Raw genomic sequence first — 18,640 nt, 5'->3', positions numbered from 1 at the left:
TAGTGCTAGCATGCTAACATTGGCTACTTGCACTAAACACAAATGAGTCTAGGCTGATGTTGAGATGAGTGCAAAATGTTGTAAATATTTGGGTATTAACCCTTTTTTTAAAACATAAAATAAAATGAAATAAAACAGATTAAAAAACCTTATGTGAAGCAGAACCTCACCAAAGGTAAAATATGATGTGTATAAAGTTGTGGTTAGCATTACCGGCAGAATCAAGCAGGAAGTCAAGCTTTGTTAGTGTGATTTAATTTAAAACCTCTTAAGCCCCACGGACCCGGTTCCGGGGCCGAAATCGCGTCATTTGCAGGAAACAACGTCTAAGGAACCTTAATATTTAATAAACTATGAAAATGTTATATCCATACAACGGGGGAAAACTAATTTAACTGATCTTTTTCATTTTTTTTTTCAAAAGAAACACACAATGCTAACAGTGAGCCTCTGAATTAGCCCCGAGCTAAAAATGCTAACCTATTACTGCACCGAAAATCACTCCTAGCTCCCTTATTACTTATCCTGCACATCCAACACATCGTTTATGATCGTAAAGACACAGAATCTAACGGTGCCCACCTCAACACTGAAAGATACAAACTCGCGACGTTATCAACAAAAACGTACATCAAAACAAGTAGCGATAGGTAGCCCACAACGCTAACATGGCTTACCTTGGCTTTGTCTGGTCAAAACTGGTCTTCAATGGCATTAAAACGATAACAACGATGATGTAGTTAATCCATACGTTAATATCCAATGTGACTGTGTCCCCTTTGAAATGTTCTGATTATCTATAAGCAATAAAACTGCAATTCCGTTTTCAAATATCAGAGTAGGCCATTCCTACGCTCTGTAGCAAGAGTAAATGCGCGAAGACGAAATCTTTTTTTTTTTAACATGACTGTGTGCGGGACGATTTCCCTTCGATTATATCGGCTCTAACGGTCAGAAAGAGATGTCACATGTTAAAATCGAAGAAGGGGGGCCAGAGATAAGGAAAATCCACCCAAATGGCCCCATTTTGCTAAATCTGTCTAAAAAGATCAAATATCACTTGTTTTGCATCAATTTTGATACAGGGTACTTATATATTGTACTTTGGATTCCTAAAGCTTTTAGTCTACTAACCCATCATCATCCAAGGTTAGTTTTCACCATAAGTACAACATATGTTTTGGACGGACACTATAATTTACAGTTTTTTACCATGTTCAGTCTGAATTTTCTTTAAAATAAAAAACATATATATTGATTCTGACTTTTCTACATCCAACTCACAGGTTTATCATTACTTTGAGAAAAAAGATTATTAATTTAACCCTTTTAGAAGGGAAGATATGGTCATTTGTTCTAGGAATGTCATTTTCAAGCCTGAAATCTGAAAAACAGGCTTGGGGCTTAAGAGGTGGATCAATCTCTTGTCAAACGGTTTATAGAGAGATAATTTAGAGATACTTTTACTTGAAAATATCTTTAATTTAGTAGGTAATTTTATTTTGAGGGTTTGGATAATTTAAAAAATATGGTGAGGGTAAAGGAGATTATTGTAGGAATGCACCTTTTCTGTTTCCGATTATATTTGCAGAGCTTGCGTATGAAAAGAAAAAGTAATGTTTTTCTGACATGATTTAACACTTTTTCCGATGTTTGTCAGTTTGTGCAGGACAATAAATAACAAAACTAACTTATATTTACAAGTAGATGTGTAGCAGTGGATAAAGCACAACAACAAATCATGAAAATATAGATTTATTTTTGGTTTTTAACAACTGAAGACATTTTTTGATGTAACAAAATGAACAGCAAACGTCCCTCTGTAATCATCACCAGAACATGTGCAGTGTTTCCGGCATACCAATGCAGTGGGCTAAATTACAATAAAAAAAACACCGTGACACTCATGATTGTAAAAGCTGTCGCACAAAAGCCAATAATTGTTAAATGACACATACTGAGAGAACACACAATCTGCCATCTGTGGATGAATAGACTTAACGTGGGTGTATTTTTTCCATGCTTCTCTCCTTCTATGCAAACGGACTCAGTTCCGTGTACACTAGGAATTGCTGCTTTGCTGCTTTGCTGCTGTAAACCACAAGTACTCTGACTTTTCTGTGGAAATATACATTATTTGGGTGACAATAATAAAGTATGTATTTATGTAGCCCAGAGAAATAAGGAAGGAAACGATAACCACTTCCTAACTCTGCTTGCTTGCAAAATGGCCTATTTACATAATGCATAATGATGCAGAGTCTGTTAATCAGAATGAGATGGCAGTGTGTGATATCGAGCTTTCTCCGGCTGTCTCTCAGGTGCGTGTTGAGTACAGGTCGTCATCCTCCGGGCTGGACTGGCCAAAGTCCAATAGAGAAGGGTCTGGCTTGAAGCTGGAGCCCCCTGGAGGACAGCAGCAGAAATGCAACAACATATCAGTCACAAGCACAGAAATATTAGATGTTTACATTTAATGGATAAACTGGTTCAGACTGACAAAAAGATTATCAGTAGAATCAAATAAAACGTCTACATTACCCACAAAAAGTTGAAAATACAAAGCCACAGTGTCTTTCTGTGATCACACAAATTAGTGAAGTAGTATTATCATACAGACATATTCTCCTTGAAGTTTTTCGAATCTAAAGTGCTAGGGCTATATCTCATTGTGTGTGTATATATATATATATATATATTTGTTTACATTCATAACTTCTAATAAGTTCCTCACTGAAGCTTCAAATGTCTGTCTTTTCACCATTTCTGACACTCAAAAGAAGGGAAAACTCAAGTAAAATAGATAGATTGTTTTATAAACGTTATTAACATTTGTCCCTTTCTGCACAGCAACTGGCAGAGTGAACTGAAGGCTAAATGCCAACTAACAAAGATTTAAGTCAATTTGTTTGAATATGAGAACATCTCATGAAAAGATCGAATCCAACTTTTTACAATGCATTTTGACTTTACAATGCTCTGGAGGAATCTGAAGTGTTTGTCTTACGCAAAAAATCCTCTGCAGCCAGCAATGGAATCTAATTATTTTTATAGTAAAATACTCCAAAAATAGACATGCAAAGAAACGAGCTGTGCAGCATGTGAATGTCTCCAAGGAATACACGCTTCAAATACATTGGCCGTCTATTCATGTCCAGGGCTTTTTTTAAGTAATAAACTGCAAAGGCCCAAAGAGTGACCTTGATAGCATTACATCAGATACTTCTCAAGGTATATTTGTTGGCCTCAATATGTCGAACTTGATGTTTTTTCGAAATTGTATTTCAAATTTAAGAGACAATAGCATGATCACATGTCAAGACCCAAGAGATGATGGGACTTCAGTTCAGATAACTCTCAGAAGAGAAGCTGTGTATGTTTGAGTAAGGTAGATCAAAGTTTAATAACCACAGCCTTCCGCTATTAAGCTCCTCTCCTGTGGAACCAGCTCCAAGTTGTGTTAAGGTAGACACCCTCTCCACATTTGAGAGCATGCTAAGACGATAACGCTTATTGTCAGGGCTGGCTCAAGTTTATCATGACCATCCTTCTTTACCCTTTAATTATTTACGTTTACATGATCTTTCTATTCATTTGCATTATCTATGTTGTTATTTTATGTTTTCTGTCCTTCATGTTTTATGGATCTGTACTCCTGGTTAAGCCCCCAGAGACAAATGTGTACTTTGGGATATTGAGCTATATTAATAACATTTGATTTGAGGCCCAACCTTCCAACAAGCAGTGGTGCAGTGTGTTCACAGTACCTTTGCTGTTGTCTGCTTCATGCTGAGGAGGTGTTGGTGTGAGTGTCTCCTCTACAGCAGCAGCTTCTGTTGCGTTGGCCAACTCTGGTTCAGCAGCGAGTTCGTGCTCAGCTGATTCGAGAACTGGCACTGCAAATAAGTCAATAAACAACACAGGTTAGCAGCAGGGACATGAACTGATGTGTTCCACCTTTATGCTACTAAGCTACTGTGACTTCATACTTGATTTATCATAATAACTTTTAGAAAGTTCTCAGCAAACTCTTGGAAGTTTACAACAAATTGGTGAATGTTCTGGTTGTACCTGCTGGGTCATCTAAGGAGATTAGAGCGGGTGGTTCTTCAGAAGAAGGGACATATTCAGCTGCAACAGCTTCTACTGGAGCAGCTTCTACTGGAACAGCCTCTACTGGAACAGCTTCTACTGAAACAGCCTCTACTGGAACAGCTTCTACTGGAACAGCCTCTACTGGAACAGCCTCTACTGGAACAGCCTCTACTGGAACAGCTTCTACTGAAACAGCTTCTACAGGAACAGCCTCTAGTGGAGCAGCTTCTTCTGGAGCAGCTTCTTCTGGAACAGCCTCTACCGGAACACCTTCTTCTGGAGCAGCTTCTACAGGAACAGCCTCTACAGGAACAGCTTCTACTGGAGAAACCACTTCTGGAGCAGCCTCCAATGGAGCAGTTATTACTTCAGGTACCGCTAAAGGAGCAGCTTCTACTGGAGAAACCACTTCTGGAGCAGCTTCTACTTCAGCAACCTGTACTGGAGCTGCCTCCACTGCAGTACCTTCCACTGGAGCATCCTCCACCAGAGAAGCCTCTAAAGGAGCAGCCTCCACCGTCTCCGGTTCTAAACTTGCCGTGGGCTCGGCAGTGGAGACCTCCTTTGCTGCTAGTTTTGCATCCTCACTTTCAACAGGTGCAGCTATTGCCTCAGAGGTTGAGGTGACCTCTGTCTCTGCTGCCACTGAATGCACTACTGGATCTGGAGAGGAGAGGATACACAGCAAACCATCAGTAGAAGCCTGAGTGTAATGGAGTGTGAAGCAATGTCGACAGAGAAACAGGCAGACAGAGATCAATATCTACGGCACCTGGGTTGGTCTCTGCGGGGGTCTGGTCGGGGGAAATCTCTGTGGGTGTTACTGATGACGCCTGCTCTGAGATGACAGCAACAGCGGGCTCATCAGAGAGAGGAAGCGACTCCGCTGACTCCACTTCTGACTCTGGGATCAGGGAGCTGCGGGCTGCAGACTCTGGATTTGGCACCGTAGTTGTCTAAAATGTGGATAAAGACCGATCATTAAAATCTGTTTCAACAAGACATGCATTGATTAATGATTATAAAATGATTCATATGAATATCTTAATTTGATTCACACTTAAACTGGATTTAACTGACAGAAACACAGTTAAACGATGAACAGAATAAGGCACTGGATTTAGAGTTTCCTTCAACATTTCACTTCTAATAGGTTAGATGTATCAAAGTGACCAGAGAGAAAAAACTGCATACATAAGCATTTCAAGTAAAAATGTAGCTGACACTAGGCTAGGGATTGACTTACATTAATTTGAACAGCAGTGTACGTTTTATTTCTTGATCACAAACCATCATAAAATGGCAAAGTGCTGAGAGAGGAAATGCATCGTTTTGAGCAACATGAGGGATTTTCCGAGAAAGATAAGAAGAGCAAAGCGGAAATCATTCAGTTGTTAGGGAATTACCATTAAATGGTTTTGGTTTTAGTCACACACAGTAAAACAGCTTTACAGAACTTGCTATTTTAATATATCTGGTTACATCCAGGGGTTAAATTGGGCCGGGGCTGTCTGGGGTTAAGTCCCGGCACATAGGACGATGCTTTGACGTCATCACCCTCGCACATTTGTCATATACAAAATATGATGTTAAAACTTTTCTCGTTCTTAATATAGACTTTATTTAGGTTCGATATCTGTTGACTTTACTCTAAAATAGTAGATCCTGCAGATTGCCAAAGCACCCCCTAAGCACCCCCAAGAAATATGTTTTTTTTTTATTTTACGAAAATTATTTTTTTATTTTTTATTAAATTAGTAAAAATTATTGATTACATCAATGCAAATGTGAAACAAGCAAATGTTTGATCACTTATGTGAAACCCTTTATATATACAGTCTATGTTTGAACCATGTGCCTATTGCCAAGCACTAATGTTATATCTTTATATTTAAGGCCAAGCTCAAAGTAAAATTGACGAACCACTCCATTGTTGTTTTTTCTGTGTTGCCGTAGCAGCCGACCTGACCAGGAAGTACAGTGAGCTAAATGAAAAGTATTGCGAGATCTCGCAAACGTTTTGCGATATCTCGCCAAACATTTAACTTTTTTTTCAAATAATTTTTTTTTTCTACTCTGTGTCCCCTAGGGGGCTCCGTAACTTCCTGTTAGCTGCAGCGCCAAATTATTGGCTAACAGCAAAGTGACAAATGGATCGTTTTTTAGTCCTTAAACGTCCACGTGTGGACACTCAATCAAAACCCCCTGGAAGCGAGGGATTCTGCACATAATAGGCCTCGTGAGCTTACTTCTGGCTCTCTGTTTCATTCAAGCTCTGCGTGCGTGTGTGTGTGTGTGTGTGTGTGTGTGTGTGTGTGTGTGTGTGTGTGTGTGTGTGTGTGTGTGTGTGTGTGTGTGTGTGTGTGTGTGTGTGTGTGTGTGTGTGTGTGTGTGTGTGTGTGTGTGTGTGTGTGTGTGTGTGTGTGTGTGTGTGTGTGTGTGTGTGTGTGTGTGTGTGTGTGTGTGTGTGTGTGTGTGTGTGTGTGTGTGTGTGTGTGTGTGTGTGTGTGTGTGTGTGTGTGTGTGTGTGTGTGTGTGTGGCACGAGCCATGTTGTGTGCGTGCGCAAGCACCGGTGGGTCTCTACCGGAGATCGTTGTGGTTAGCATCTGGTGCTAGCTAGCCAAGCTAACGGATATAAGGAGCTTTTTCAACAACAAAGTGGAGGGAGAACTCTCTTCCTGTCAGACTGAGAGTCTCAGATAACCTCAGCTCAGGTGAAGTAAAGGACTCTGTGTTTAGATAGTTAACTTTAGTCTAGTTATCTCAGTGGGTCTCAAACGGTTTGTTTTAAAAGGGGAGTGATTTGTAAAATATCTATAAAGAAATAGAAAATCTGTTTACAGTTCTGTTTCATATGTATGTTGAGAGATGTATCCATAGATCTCTTCATTTTGCTCTCAAAGTGCACCAGATTGATGCTTTTAACTTCAATATTTAAAAAAAATCTTCCCAAAGGAGCATGCCCCCGGACCCCACTAGAGGAGGTGAGGACCCTCCTAAAGGAGGTGAGGTCCACACTCCCCACTTGTAAACATAGCCCTTTACCCCTGCTTACACCTATATGCCGTGAGCTGATTACCGAGCCTTCATTGTAACAGTCGCGGGTACACTGTGTGTGCGTGTGGGGAGTGTTGCTGCAGTAGAAAATTCAACTGTAGCGCTGGTGCATTAATGGGAAACCCTTAAAGTTTGAGCACTCTCTATGAAACGTCAAGCTACCCCAAAGCACCCCCTAGAGAAAATCGCTGGCGCCGCCACTGCAATAACACCGAATTTGGTGATGATTCAATGGTTTACAGTGAAATGTACAGCATACTTTTGGTCATAATCTCGCAGCCCTACAAATGAACTAAGATTTCCACATAAACGTTCTTTAGCAAGTGTGCAGAGCAATTTTGATTTAAAAAAGCAATTTGAAGGTTGGATATTTGTAAGCATTTTTGTGTGTACATTAATAATTTAAGATGTAAATTAATTCCAATTTATTTTTAGTACTTTCTATTTTTATTGTGTCATCTGGTGGCAACAATGTGTGTATTTCATACAGATAATGGAGCCGTTGATTATAGGGCCTCATATACAGTATAGCCCTTAAAGTCAAATAATGAGATCCTCCACCAACATACCCCCCCCCCCCCCCTTCACACAGAGCCACCCCACATATCAAATCCCAATTTAACCCCTGGTTAGATCTATATATAATTTTCAGTAAAAACACCTGTGTAGTATCTCATTATCACTGCTGACCTGTGGTTGTGAAGCAGCAATCTCCTGGGCCACCGGCTCTGGGGGGGGCTTGGAGGTGAACAGTGAAGACACCGAGGCGCCGGTCCACTGACCAGCAGAATATACCTTCTTACCCGTGATCTTGGGAGCAAAAAGACAATAAATTGAATTAAACTTGATAAATGCCATTTGGCGGTCAGCGCATGAGACACAATAATGTTACCTTAAAAACAGCCACAGTTTGAGCGGGGTAACACACTGAGGCTCCGGCAGTCATCAGACCCAGAGGAACGGCTACCCTCTTGAGTTGAGAGCCTGAAATACAGTTAATAATTACAATCAATGTCACTGAACACATGGAAAAACTAAACGTAATTTAAAGTACGGCCTTATAAGGGCCCTATTAGGCTTTCTGGGTATTCCCTTTCCTGTAGTGCGTTATATAGGTTTTTGTAAATGGTCTGCAGAGGCCATAATCCAGAAGAGGTTTCTCTCCCACACACTGCCTGAATCGCCTCCATTGGACTCACTAGTGAAATCACTATACCACTTGCTCTTCTATTTGCTAGCGCTCCAACAAATAGTACGCTATAGGCTAAGGGGTAGGAAATATCTAAGCAGTTGACCAACCATAACAGAACCAGCCAGCTAATCAATCAGAGCAGACTGGGCTCTGGTTTCAGACAGAGGATGAAAAGAGGTGCTGCAGCACAGGCAGTATGAGAAAAATAAAGAGCTTTTTGAACATTAATGTGTGTAAACATTGTGGTGTGTGAATGCTGATAATCGTTGACAACTGCCGAGTCAACCAAAGGTCAATGTGCATCCAGTGAAGACTGTGCCATGGATGCACCTTCTGTATGAAAGAGCTGTTGTGTGTTCTCCAATTGATTGAGATTACATCTGAGACTTGTAAGCAAAATAAAGAAGGTATGAATTATTTATAAAACCTTAGGTTCACCCGTCCGTATTCAGGGTGGCATGGTGACTCATTTTGATGATTTGTTATGTACATATGTTACGTTACCACACAGCTGCATGGGGAACATTTCATTCTAAGAGGCATTAAGCTTGCATACAACTACTATAATGCAAGGCAGAGATTTGTTTTTATTCATGTAAAATAGTCTGTTTCAAATACAACAGTTATATCAATGCTACATACAGTAACAACAGAAAAAGTATTACAGATTAATGTATTGTTTCCCAGTTAATCAGTGTACAAATATAAAAATAAATATATCACATGTTTGCCTATAAAAGGAAATAAATGTGGTAACTGTGGTTGGTTTATCATATGTTATATTTCTGTGCGCACTAATACGTAGGCAGATTTATTGATTTCATAACAATGGTTCCTAGAAAGCTCTATGTATCCCCGAGAGTCACTCGGGGTCGGATTACCTTTCCGTGCCAAGAACATGCCAAGCACGCCGGCCATGGTGATGGTGCCAAATCTGGGAAGAAGTTCCGGGGGAGGGTCTTTCAAATAATAGTACGCATCTGGGAGACACAGGAGACAGTGAGCATGGGGATAACAATTCCCTACATTTCACAATTCTGAACGCCTGTCTGATTTCCTGCTCATACTGTCATTATATACGTTCAGAACATTGGGACATTGGGTTTTGTGACGGTTGCTACATTTAGGAATGATATATATATATATATAAAATACATACATATTATATATACACAATGTAATAAAAATGTATATGAAGATAAGAAGTTAAAGTCAAAATGTGCAACAGAAAAATAAAATAAACCAGATTAGAATTTTTTTAGGAAATTAAAGTCAAAAAGTTAAAAAAACTGTATACATTATACCATAATATAATAAAATATAAAATAAAGAAATATAAGATATTATAATACTATTTAATATAATATAAAATATAATATAACATATTATAATAAGATATCATATAATGTAATATAAATTAAGATAATGTAATATCACATAATATAATACAAGCAGTGGTAATAGTGTGATTTGCAACATAAATAATAATAACATTAACAGTAATATTTATATCTAGTATCTTTTCTTGGGTTAGCGACATAACAGTATGAATGCCACAAAAGAATCCTTCACCATCACATCACAGTAAGCTGTGTGTGATTATAAATAGTAACATTATGTACTGTAACATTAATTAATAAAGATTTGATTGAATGAAGCCATAAATAATTAGTTAAAAATGTGGGATTTGTTTTCAAAGGGCGTCAGAACAATACGTTCGTTAAGGGCACTATAAGTGATGTTTCAAGTTTCAGGAAGGGAGAATATTATTTAATATACATCATATATGACACCTTAAGGTTCCTCCTGTTGACTCACCCTGTCCTTTATGGTATAGATTTACACTTCTTGTTTTCACAGAGATGCAGGCACCCTGCAGGGAACAAAGGAAAAATAAACCGCTACAACAGGACATGAAGAACAAAACTACATCTGTATCAGCCTGAAGCGGTTTTTCCCCATCTTCCACAGAATCAAACTGCCAGATCTCTTCGCAGCAGAACTTGCAGCTGCTGAATTAACTGCACACACACTACAGTACAGAGTCATACGTGCCTCATACTGAGCCCTCGCAGCATGTGGGAGTGAGCGGTGTAACCACAAGAGGAGCGAAAATCAGGACACTAACACTGCAGATGCAAGATAAGGCCTTTTGCAAAGTATTCTAGTTTTTCCCTTTATAAAACACTTATTTACATACGTCAAATGGTTGTTCTTTTGTGGGGTGTTGAGTGTTAGACAGGATGTGAAAGTATGTGTTCATTCAGCAGCAGATGTTGTGTGGGAAAATTAATATGTTCTCAAAACAGCTGAAGGTGTACACAAGAAAATGGAAATACCTTCACAGCCTGGACAAAGGGTCGTATGCCCTGTCTGGCTGTAGTTAACCCATTCTGTATAACACCGGGAGTCTCTGGGACAAACAGGGCCTGAGCAGACATTGGCAGCGGGGTGTAGATGTTCAGCTGCGGACAGAGGGAGTGTCAGTATTTAGATGTGAATTTCAACAGTTTAGCTCTCTCATATAAAATCATCTGATTCTTTCTAGAAAAGCATACCCTTTCTCGAGTAAGCAGTCCATCAGTGGGCGCTTCGCTTACAGTATACACACGGATGGAGGCTATGCCCATCACCGTCGGGACGGCCAGCATCACCACCTAGGAAACAATGAAAGTTTACAGCTTACCTTAAAATATTTCACCACATAGTAACAAAAACAACAGGCAGACACAAATCACTCATTGACAGATGGACCAGTGAGAGAAATGATCAACATGTGTAAAATAGCTAAACCACAAACTTGCTATTTTAGGACTATTACTTTTGAAGTGTCAGTGTTAGGTTAACTTAAAGTATTTCGATTTTGTACCTAAGTGAAAGTAGAAGGACCAGAGTTGAGGACTGCTCTTTTATAAGTAAAAGTCCTGAAATCAAAATGATAATCATGTAAAAGTAAGAAAGTACTGGCATCAATATATATATATATATATATATATATATATATATATATATATATATATATATATAGACTCATTATGCAAACTGTCCCATTTTAGTTTAATATGAACGATATGTTTATTTATAATTATTGATGCATTCATGTGTTTATCACAGCTGGAAAGGACAGTTTCTTTCCAGGTTAAGTGTTGTTGATTTCACATCATTCATCTGCAAAGTAACAGTGGAGTCAAAGTACACGAAGTACAGAGTAGCAAAAAATTGAAATACTCATACTCAAGTCTCTCAAACTTGTACTTAAGTACAGTCCTTGAGTAAATGTACTTTACATCTGATAACTTACAACTGCCTACTAGCTGACGTAATTGTAATGTTTCCTTTGCTTGGTCAAAACCGTCTATATTGCAGACAACGTCACGGCTGACACATATTATATGTAACACATGCAGGTAATATAAATAGTGTGAGTACTGCTCAAACTGCTGTCTGCTAACGTTAGTAAACGCTGTCTAGTTAGCATTGACTCATTCAGCGAGGCTAGCAGTTAGCAACAATGTGTCCATGCAGCGCAGTGTTAAAGGTTTTAAAGTGACACTCAGTTCAAGGTTGCGTTAACGACTGCGGGTCAGTTAGCGTTAAACCCACACACGCTCATTCTTTACAAAATATACTTTGACGAAGAGGAAAATGTCAAGCATTCACCTTGGCCGCCATGACAGCGTTCCTCCTTCTTCTGCAGGCTGAGAGAGACGCAGATCCAAAGACCGGGTACTACTGACTCCTGCCGGGCATCAGCGGCACCTGCAGCACGTATTCTCAAACCAACAACAGTATGGGTAATCAATGTTGTTTTGTAAATCTTTGTGTAATTAAAACACAAAATATATCATTTCGTTTTTATTAACATTTTAAAAGACATTTTAAAGGATTAAACTGTCACTGCAGTTCCACATGTAAAGCAATTGTACATGATGTGCAGTGGTTTATTATGGGCAAGGCAAAACAGGTTCACAGGGCCCCCAGACACAACGGACTCTAATAAGCCCCTGGTTCACAGAAATCTTGACGGTTCTCATTAACTTGTTAATTTGTTATGGAGTTGAACCAACTTAAGTATGTTTTAACTTTTATTTGTGCATTGTTTTTCAAAACGGCCAGGCAGCGACAAAGTAAATAGAAATAAAATACATGTGCAGGTGAAGTAGAAACACACTATGGCCTCACACAAGAGGGGAAAATATGGAGAGAAAGAAAGAAAATGTGCAAAATTGATCAATTAACATGCAAACCCTTTACATGCCTAATCACGTTGTAAATCATAATTAGCTGCTAAAGAAAAAAATAGTACAATCTTAACAATTTTTTTGACAAAAACAACAAATTGTTATGAAAATATCAAATTATTCATTTCTCGATTTTGGATATAGATATGGACATGGATAATCATTTGTAGGCCTACTTGTCGTATTTTTACGTACACTTTAATTGGAAATCTGCTTCTTGGTTACGTAAGCACATAAAACACTCTAATGCTGTCTCTATCAATCCAAGAAAAGGTACACATAAACAGATCATAGCTCGTAGTGCAGAGGATTCAGTTTATTGAAGTCAAAGTTTAACAACTTAAGTTTACAATCTGTATTTTTTGTAATATATATTCATATATATGAAACCAAAAAAGGCTACTTTAGGAAGAATAAATGTCATTTTCTTTCTTTTTTAATATCATCTTTAGTCAGTTTAATGTACAGAATAACAGTAAGCTAATATTATCCTTGAAAAAGAGCAATATGTTCCTTTTTTAATGTCGCAGTGCAACTTACATCTTACACACCTGTGCAATGTACCATGAGGTGTACACCCCTGAAAGAACACACAGTGGAATCTCCCTTTTCGGCCTGTTTCTGCATGTCTACACACACAAAGATCTGGGGAGGAATAACAACACAGTCTGCGCCCACAAATCATAACCTGCACTTCCTAATCTACAGTGTGTGTCGCCTGCTAAGTGGTGCAGTGGTTGATGAAAGAAAACCACTACAGATGAGAAGTGGAGAGAAATCTGCAGACTGAAACTGTTTTGTAACTCTTCTCCAGCTGTGTCTGTGTAGGGTCGCCAGTATAATCAGTCCATCGTTGCCAAAGAGAGGGTTGGGAGGCACAGGGAAAGTGCTTGCATCATTTAGTTTTCTTTGTGGTACTCTCAAATTAACCATTCAAAAAACATGAGCTATATCTCTGGGGTGAGTTTGATAGTTCACGACAGTGTGACATGATGAAAAACCTGAACCTACGCTAAAGAACTACAGTAAAGTATGAAGAATAAGTACAGATAGTGCTGGATGCAGCAGGTGTTATGCATGTCTCTCAGAGTCTTCGACACCGTTGAGTCTTTGGCCTGATATTGCAGATGAAATGGTTCATCTGGGTTTTACAGACATTACAGACCATTTAGTGTGGAGGGCTTTGACCGCTCAGGTTCATATGCTTCGAGGGAATGTCAAAATAGCTTTCGTTTCAACTCAGGTAAGATTCCTGCAGTCTATTGGTTAGTGTCAGTCTTTCTATGTAAAACAAAACCTTAAATCAGGAGCCTCCTGGTTAGGATGCTAAAGGAGGACCTGCATTAGATCAAGTAACCAAGGAGCAGAAAAATGCTTGCCTCAGCTATTGTACAGTGTGTGTCTTCAAACACTATCGAATGAAAAAACAAGAATACATACAAAGAAAAGGTCATTCTTCAACAGTACTTTTGCATGTATCATGCGCTACAAGTCTAATTATCTTGCAATCATGAGAGGAAGATAAAAAGGGGAGAAAAAAAACAAATGATCCACAATTTTTTACCCTGTCCAATCAAATCATTCCCGGACTTTTCTCATGCAACACATCACCAGGAGAAGGGTCAGCCGCGATGTAAAAACTGTCAATGATAGTGGTGTTGTTGTTCTGCCACCCTGCGTCTACAGAGTGAAGAGGGGAACACTGCAAAACCTTGGCATAGAATACATCATACTTTACATTATATCTATGACACAAAACGTAAATAGATTTATATATTCTTCTATGTTTAAATATATTTGTAGACTGTACACAAATCTTTAGAAAATGAGACGGCAAATGCATTTACCTGATATTTTGAACAGCAATGGTAAAGAGGCCGATGAGACATAGACCCTGTGATGCAGCCAATGAGATATAGAGATATAGAAAGTGCATTCTTTGTAGTGAGTGACTCCTTTGAAAATAACTCTCTAGCTCTTGCATTCGCTGTTTAAAGTAAAATAAAGGAAAAAAAAGAGAAAGGAAAATTGTTTTGCACCCACGCAAATACATACTCTCTGTCTTCCCTCCGCTACCTCTAGAAGCATATCACAGTGGTAGTGGAACGCAAACATTTACATCAGTATACAAAGCAGTATACACATATACACAAGTCTTTGACGACTAGAGAGAGAGAGAGAAAATAAAGAAAACATGAAGAGGAGGTGGCGGACAGAAACAGAGAGGAAAATAAAAAAAGGCGGGTAGAGAGGATGCAAACTGAAAAGTTCAATTGCACTCAGTCAGAGGAGCCTCCTTCTGCGGATAAAATTGTTTCTTTTTTTCTTAACAGTTCACAGTTTGAAATAGTGTGCAACTAGCCAGTACAATAGGTCCTCAACGTTTGTTTTCACCGGTTCCCAGAGGGAGCCAGATAAACCAGCATTGACGGCTACTTTTCACAGTCTCAAAAGTCAACGCCCTTACTTTCCCCTGCACTGTCCTATCAGATCAGCCTGGAATAACAAGTGAGGTCTCTGTAAATCAGCGAGATATGCAGTGAGAGAAAAAAAAGATTGATAGAGAAAGGGGGAGAACTGGTGGCTCTGGGTGCAAAGTTCATCAGTACAAAAGTACAGTGCTGTGGTGAAAAGGATTCTCCTCTGTATTGCTGCTACATAGCTCCCCTTGCCCCCTAAAATCAATAGGAAATAAAAAGAGATGAAACCAAGAGAATACAAAGTAACAAACGTGTTAAAAAGTTTCCTTTTTTTCCCATTTTGCTCGACAAGCGTGTGGTGTTTATGCTGAGTTCCATAGACAAAGGAAGATTAATGCTTTCTGTTCAAGCATGCAATAGGCACCCTGTGAGGGTCCTCAGGATTATCAAAAGTTCATACACGCAGGTCTCAGACTGTTCCCTCTATGATATTTACACATCTTACAATGTGTGTACCTGTGTGTGTGTGTGTGTGTGTGTGTGTGTGTGTGTGTGTGTGTGTGTGTGTGTGTGTGTGTGTGTGTGTGTGTGTGTGTGTGTGTGTGTGTGTGTGTGTGTTCGAGTGAGTGCGTGCTCAGAGTCTTGATCAGGAGAGAGGACTCAATGTAAAGCTCTGTGTGTGTTTGTGTGAGTGTGTGTGTGTATGTATCAGTTCAGTCTTTGCTCCCCTTCTCTCTTTCACACATGTGTCTCAATAAAGGAGTGTGTGTGGGTCATAAGAGGTGGGGCCAGTGGGGAGAGGTCGTCCTGGCCGTTGGTGCCACCGGGGCTGAGCTGGCAGATGTCTGAGTAGAGATCGCTGTGCCACTGCTTCCACTCTCTGAAGGTCTGGGAGCACAGGCCAGGGTCCTCCAGTAGCGCACAGATTACTGCCAGCTCCGACTCTTTGGCCTGTGGGGAGCAAATAGACAACAAGGAGTGACAAAGTTGTATCGTTCCAAGTGTAATTATTCTGTAAATTCTCAAATAATCAAGAAGGGTCTAGCTGCAAAGCCCCAGGTTCAGGCCACATGCTCCATTGAACACTTTTGGTTACGCATCGAGAAACCATGTACGCAGGTGACAATCATGAGGATATGATGGCATATGTTTAAGGTTAACAATACCACCTTGTGTTTTTATCTTATAAAGTAGGTAACGTTATGTTAAGCAGGAAATAACTTACCGACCTAATGAATTGAACATTAGCTAAAAATGCTAATTCCGCTCTTAAACTATGAATGTTAGTCAACTATGCTAATTCAGCAAGCAAACTAACATTAAAAGTGCAATGTTAATTTCAGAATCAACTTATTCAAATAAATAGTAGGCATAATTTTCACCTGTAAAATATACATTTAAAGGTAGGGTATGTAAGTTTGAGAAACCGGCTCAAGATACATTTTTTGTTATATTCCAAAGAATGCTCTTAACATCCCGATAGCAATGAATATCTTAAGTGCTTTGGCAAAAATTCCATAAAAAATTGTCATCTGTGGAAGCCGTAGTACTGTAAAAAGCACGACCAATCATTTTAGCTGGCCCGGCTAAAATAGCTGGATGGCCTACCTGCCTGTCAGCCTTCCATCTGTGCACAAACTTATCTCGTGCCCTCATTGGTCATGTGCGCGTTCGTGTGTGTTGGAGGAGGGGCTCTGTAAGGAAGTGGCAGATTTTCTCCGGTCGTGTATTTTCAAATTCTAGCGATCTCGAGCCGGCTTCTCAAACTTACATACCCTACCTTTAAAGTGTATTGTTATTAACAAAAAGCCTAGCTTCTAGCTAACAAAAAAGCAAAAATACAATTCCACCAGTGCTCAAACTGACTACACCTCAAAATATACTATCTTATAATTGTCACGTATTGTGTGTTGGCAACGTTTGCAATTAATTAAAAGAACAAATCTTAAAACAAGACACGGACCACGTGAATTATTGACCAGCCAATCGGAGCGGCTGTACTCGTTCTCCCTCTGTTTGAGGACTGACTGGCACTACAGTTAGCATACTAACTTCAGTGCATATCTGCAACACAATACAAAGACGTTGATTTAAAATCTTATTCTGACATATTTTATACATTATATATTTTTTTCCCTCTGGTGCTAAAATGTATGTTAGTTTTTTTTGCTAACGACATCATAGCTAGCTAACATTAGCTTAAAGGTGGGTTGGTACGTTTGAAAAACCGGCTTGAGATACACATTTTGTAATATTCCATGGAATGCTCTTAACATCCCGATAGCAACGAATATCTTAAGTGCTTTGACAAAAAAAGGCCCGCCCGGCTAAAATAACTGGATGGCCTACCTGCCTGTCAGCCTTCCATAGTGTGCACAAACTTATCTCGTGCCCCCATTGGTCATGTGTGTGTTGGAGGAGGGGCTCTTTAAGGAAGTGGCAGATTTTTTCCGGTTGTGTATTTTCAAATTCTTGCGCACTCGAGCTGGTTTCTCCAAAATTACCTACCCCACCTTTAAGGTTTGTACAAGTTATTTCCTGCTTAATGACATGTTAACATTTGGTTTGTAGTTTTCTTTGTGGTTTTTAGTTAAGGTTGTGTGGCTTGGTGTGATACGATGGACTCAATATACGCTCTGTAGACTACTTTACTTATTAAGGATAAGCATGGTAAAGCAATTTACTGCACAATATACTAAAGTTGCAATTCAACTAGTATGCTAAGAAGCGAGATGGGACCCAGCACCGGAGTTTGGCCTAAGCATGGAGCTCTGCAGAGGGACACTATTGTAATAATCTGTGTTTGTGCTACCTTCAAGGTGCTGCGGAGGGCTCGGACCCGGTGCAGCCTGTCGTTGAGCAGAGGGTCCCTGGCTCTCTGTGTGAAACAACGTCGAAACTCCTGCCTGCTACAGGGTCTTGAGTCCCCTAGGGCCGTCACGTTGGCTTGCTCCAGGGCCCGGTACAGCTGCTCTAGCCCATCCAACGGTTCCGGCTCGCGGCACTCTGACACCCGCCGCTCCCTTCCCTCAGACACCCTCCTCTCTCTGCTCTCAACTCTCAACTCCCGCAGGTCGGAGACACCCAGGAGAGGAGTCAGATTCACTGCTATAATGACACAATGAGCTTCAGTTGGATTTAGTGTGTGAATATAGAGCTAAAATAATCAATTAATTTAACGGCAACCATCCTTATAATTGATCTTCATATTCATATTCATAATATATTCATATTTTCAGCCACTAAAATGTCCCAATGTTGATGGTTAGCTGACTATTAAATTGGACATGTCATTCTATTTTTGAACAATATATTGTAGGGCCATAGCTATATAAATATATATATTTTTTCAAAATACCAAACAGATCCTGCATTTTAGCCATGCCTCATTTCGCTCTATTTGCTCTTTCCAGCCCTGTCTTTGCAGGAGGCTGATTCTGTGAGCTGCAGCTGACCTCGCCCCCCTGCAGGAGAGGGGAGAGTGCTTTGAGATCAGCTGCTGAGCTGTCAGAAGAGGGGGAGAAAAAGAGATCTCCGTCCTCCGTGTTTTATTCTTATATGATTATATAGAGTCGTTATTCATTTGTTTTAAAGCTCAATAAATAACAAAGAAAACCTTTGACCGGCACTTTT

General features: G+C 39.7%; 2 protein-coding genes across 2 annotated transcripts in view; both read right to left on the bottom strand.

Annotated features, from left to right (window-relative positions):
- Positions 1-1,739: 1,739 nt before the first annotated feature.
- Positions 1,740-12,148, bottom strand: apool (apolipoprotein O-like). The gene is made up of 11 exons (XM_079671877.1): positions 12,007-12,148; positions 10,905-11,003; positions 10,686-10,811; positions 10,165-10,219; positions 9,228-9,326; positions 8,047-8,138; positions 7,845-7,964; positions 4,868-5,051; positions 4,072-4,758; positions 3,768-3,896; positions 1,740-2,406 (listed from the first exon to the last, which is right to left on the bottom strand). Exons 1-11 carry the CDS (start codon positions 12,016-12,018, stop codon positions 2,318-2,320), a joined length of 1,692 nt encoding a protein of 563 aa, XP_079528003.1. The 5' UTR covers positions 12,019-12,148; the 3' UTR covers positions 1,740-2,317.
- A 730-nt stretch (positions 12,149-12,878) lies between these two features.
- The window catches only part of LOC307033414 (connector enhancer of kinase suppressor of ras 2), a 119,072-nt gene continuing 113,310 nt past the window's right edge, over positions 12,879-18,640 (bottom strand). The window contains 2 exon segments of the mRNA XM_079671880.1: positions 12,879-15,958; positions 17,820-18,115. Coding sequence (XP_079528006.1) covers positions 15,746-15,958; positions 17,820-18,115 — 509 coding nt within the window. The 3' untranslated portion in view covers positions 12,879-15,745.

The sequence above is a fragment of the Notothenia rossii genome (assembly GCF_949606895.1).
Source record: "Notothenia rossii genome assembly, chromosome: 3".
NCBI lineage: Eukaryota > Metazoa > Chordata > Actinopteri > Perciformes > Nototheniidae > Notothenia > Notothenia rossii.
This window is presented reverse-complemented; position numbering and strand designations above follow the sequence as displayed.

What these genes read in the sequence shown, in the direction of transcription:
- apool (XM_079671877.1), bottom strand. An exon ending in CATGTTCTTGGCACGGAAAG is followed by an intron (nt 8,139 to 9,227) that starts GTAATCCGACCC and finishes ACTGTATTTCAG; the next exon opens with GCTCTCAACTCAAGAGGGTA. An exon ending in CCCCGCAGAGACCAACCCAG is followed by an intron (nt 4,759 to 4,867) that starts GTGCCGTAGATA and finishes TCTCCTCTCCAG; the next exon opens with ATCCAGTAGTGCATTCAGTG.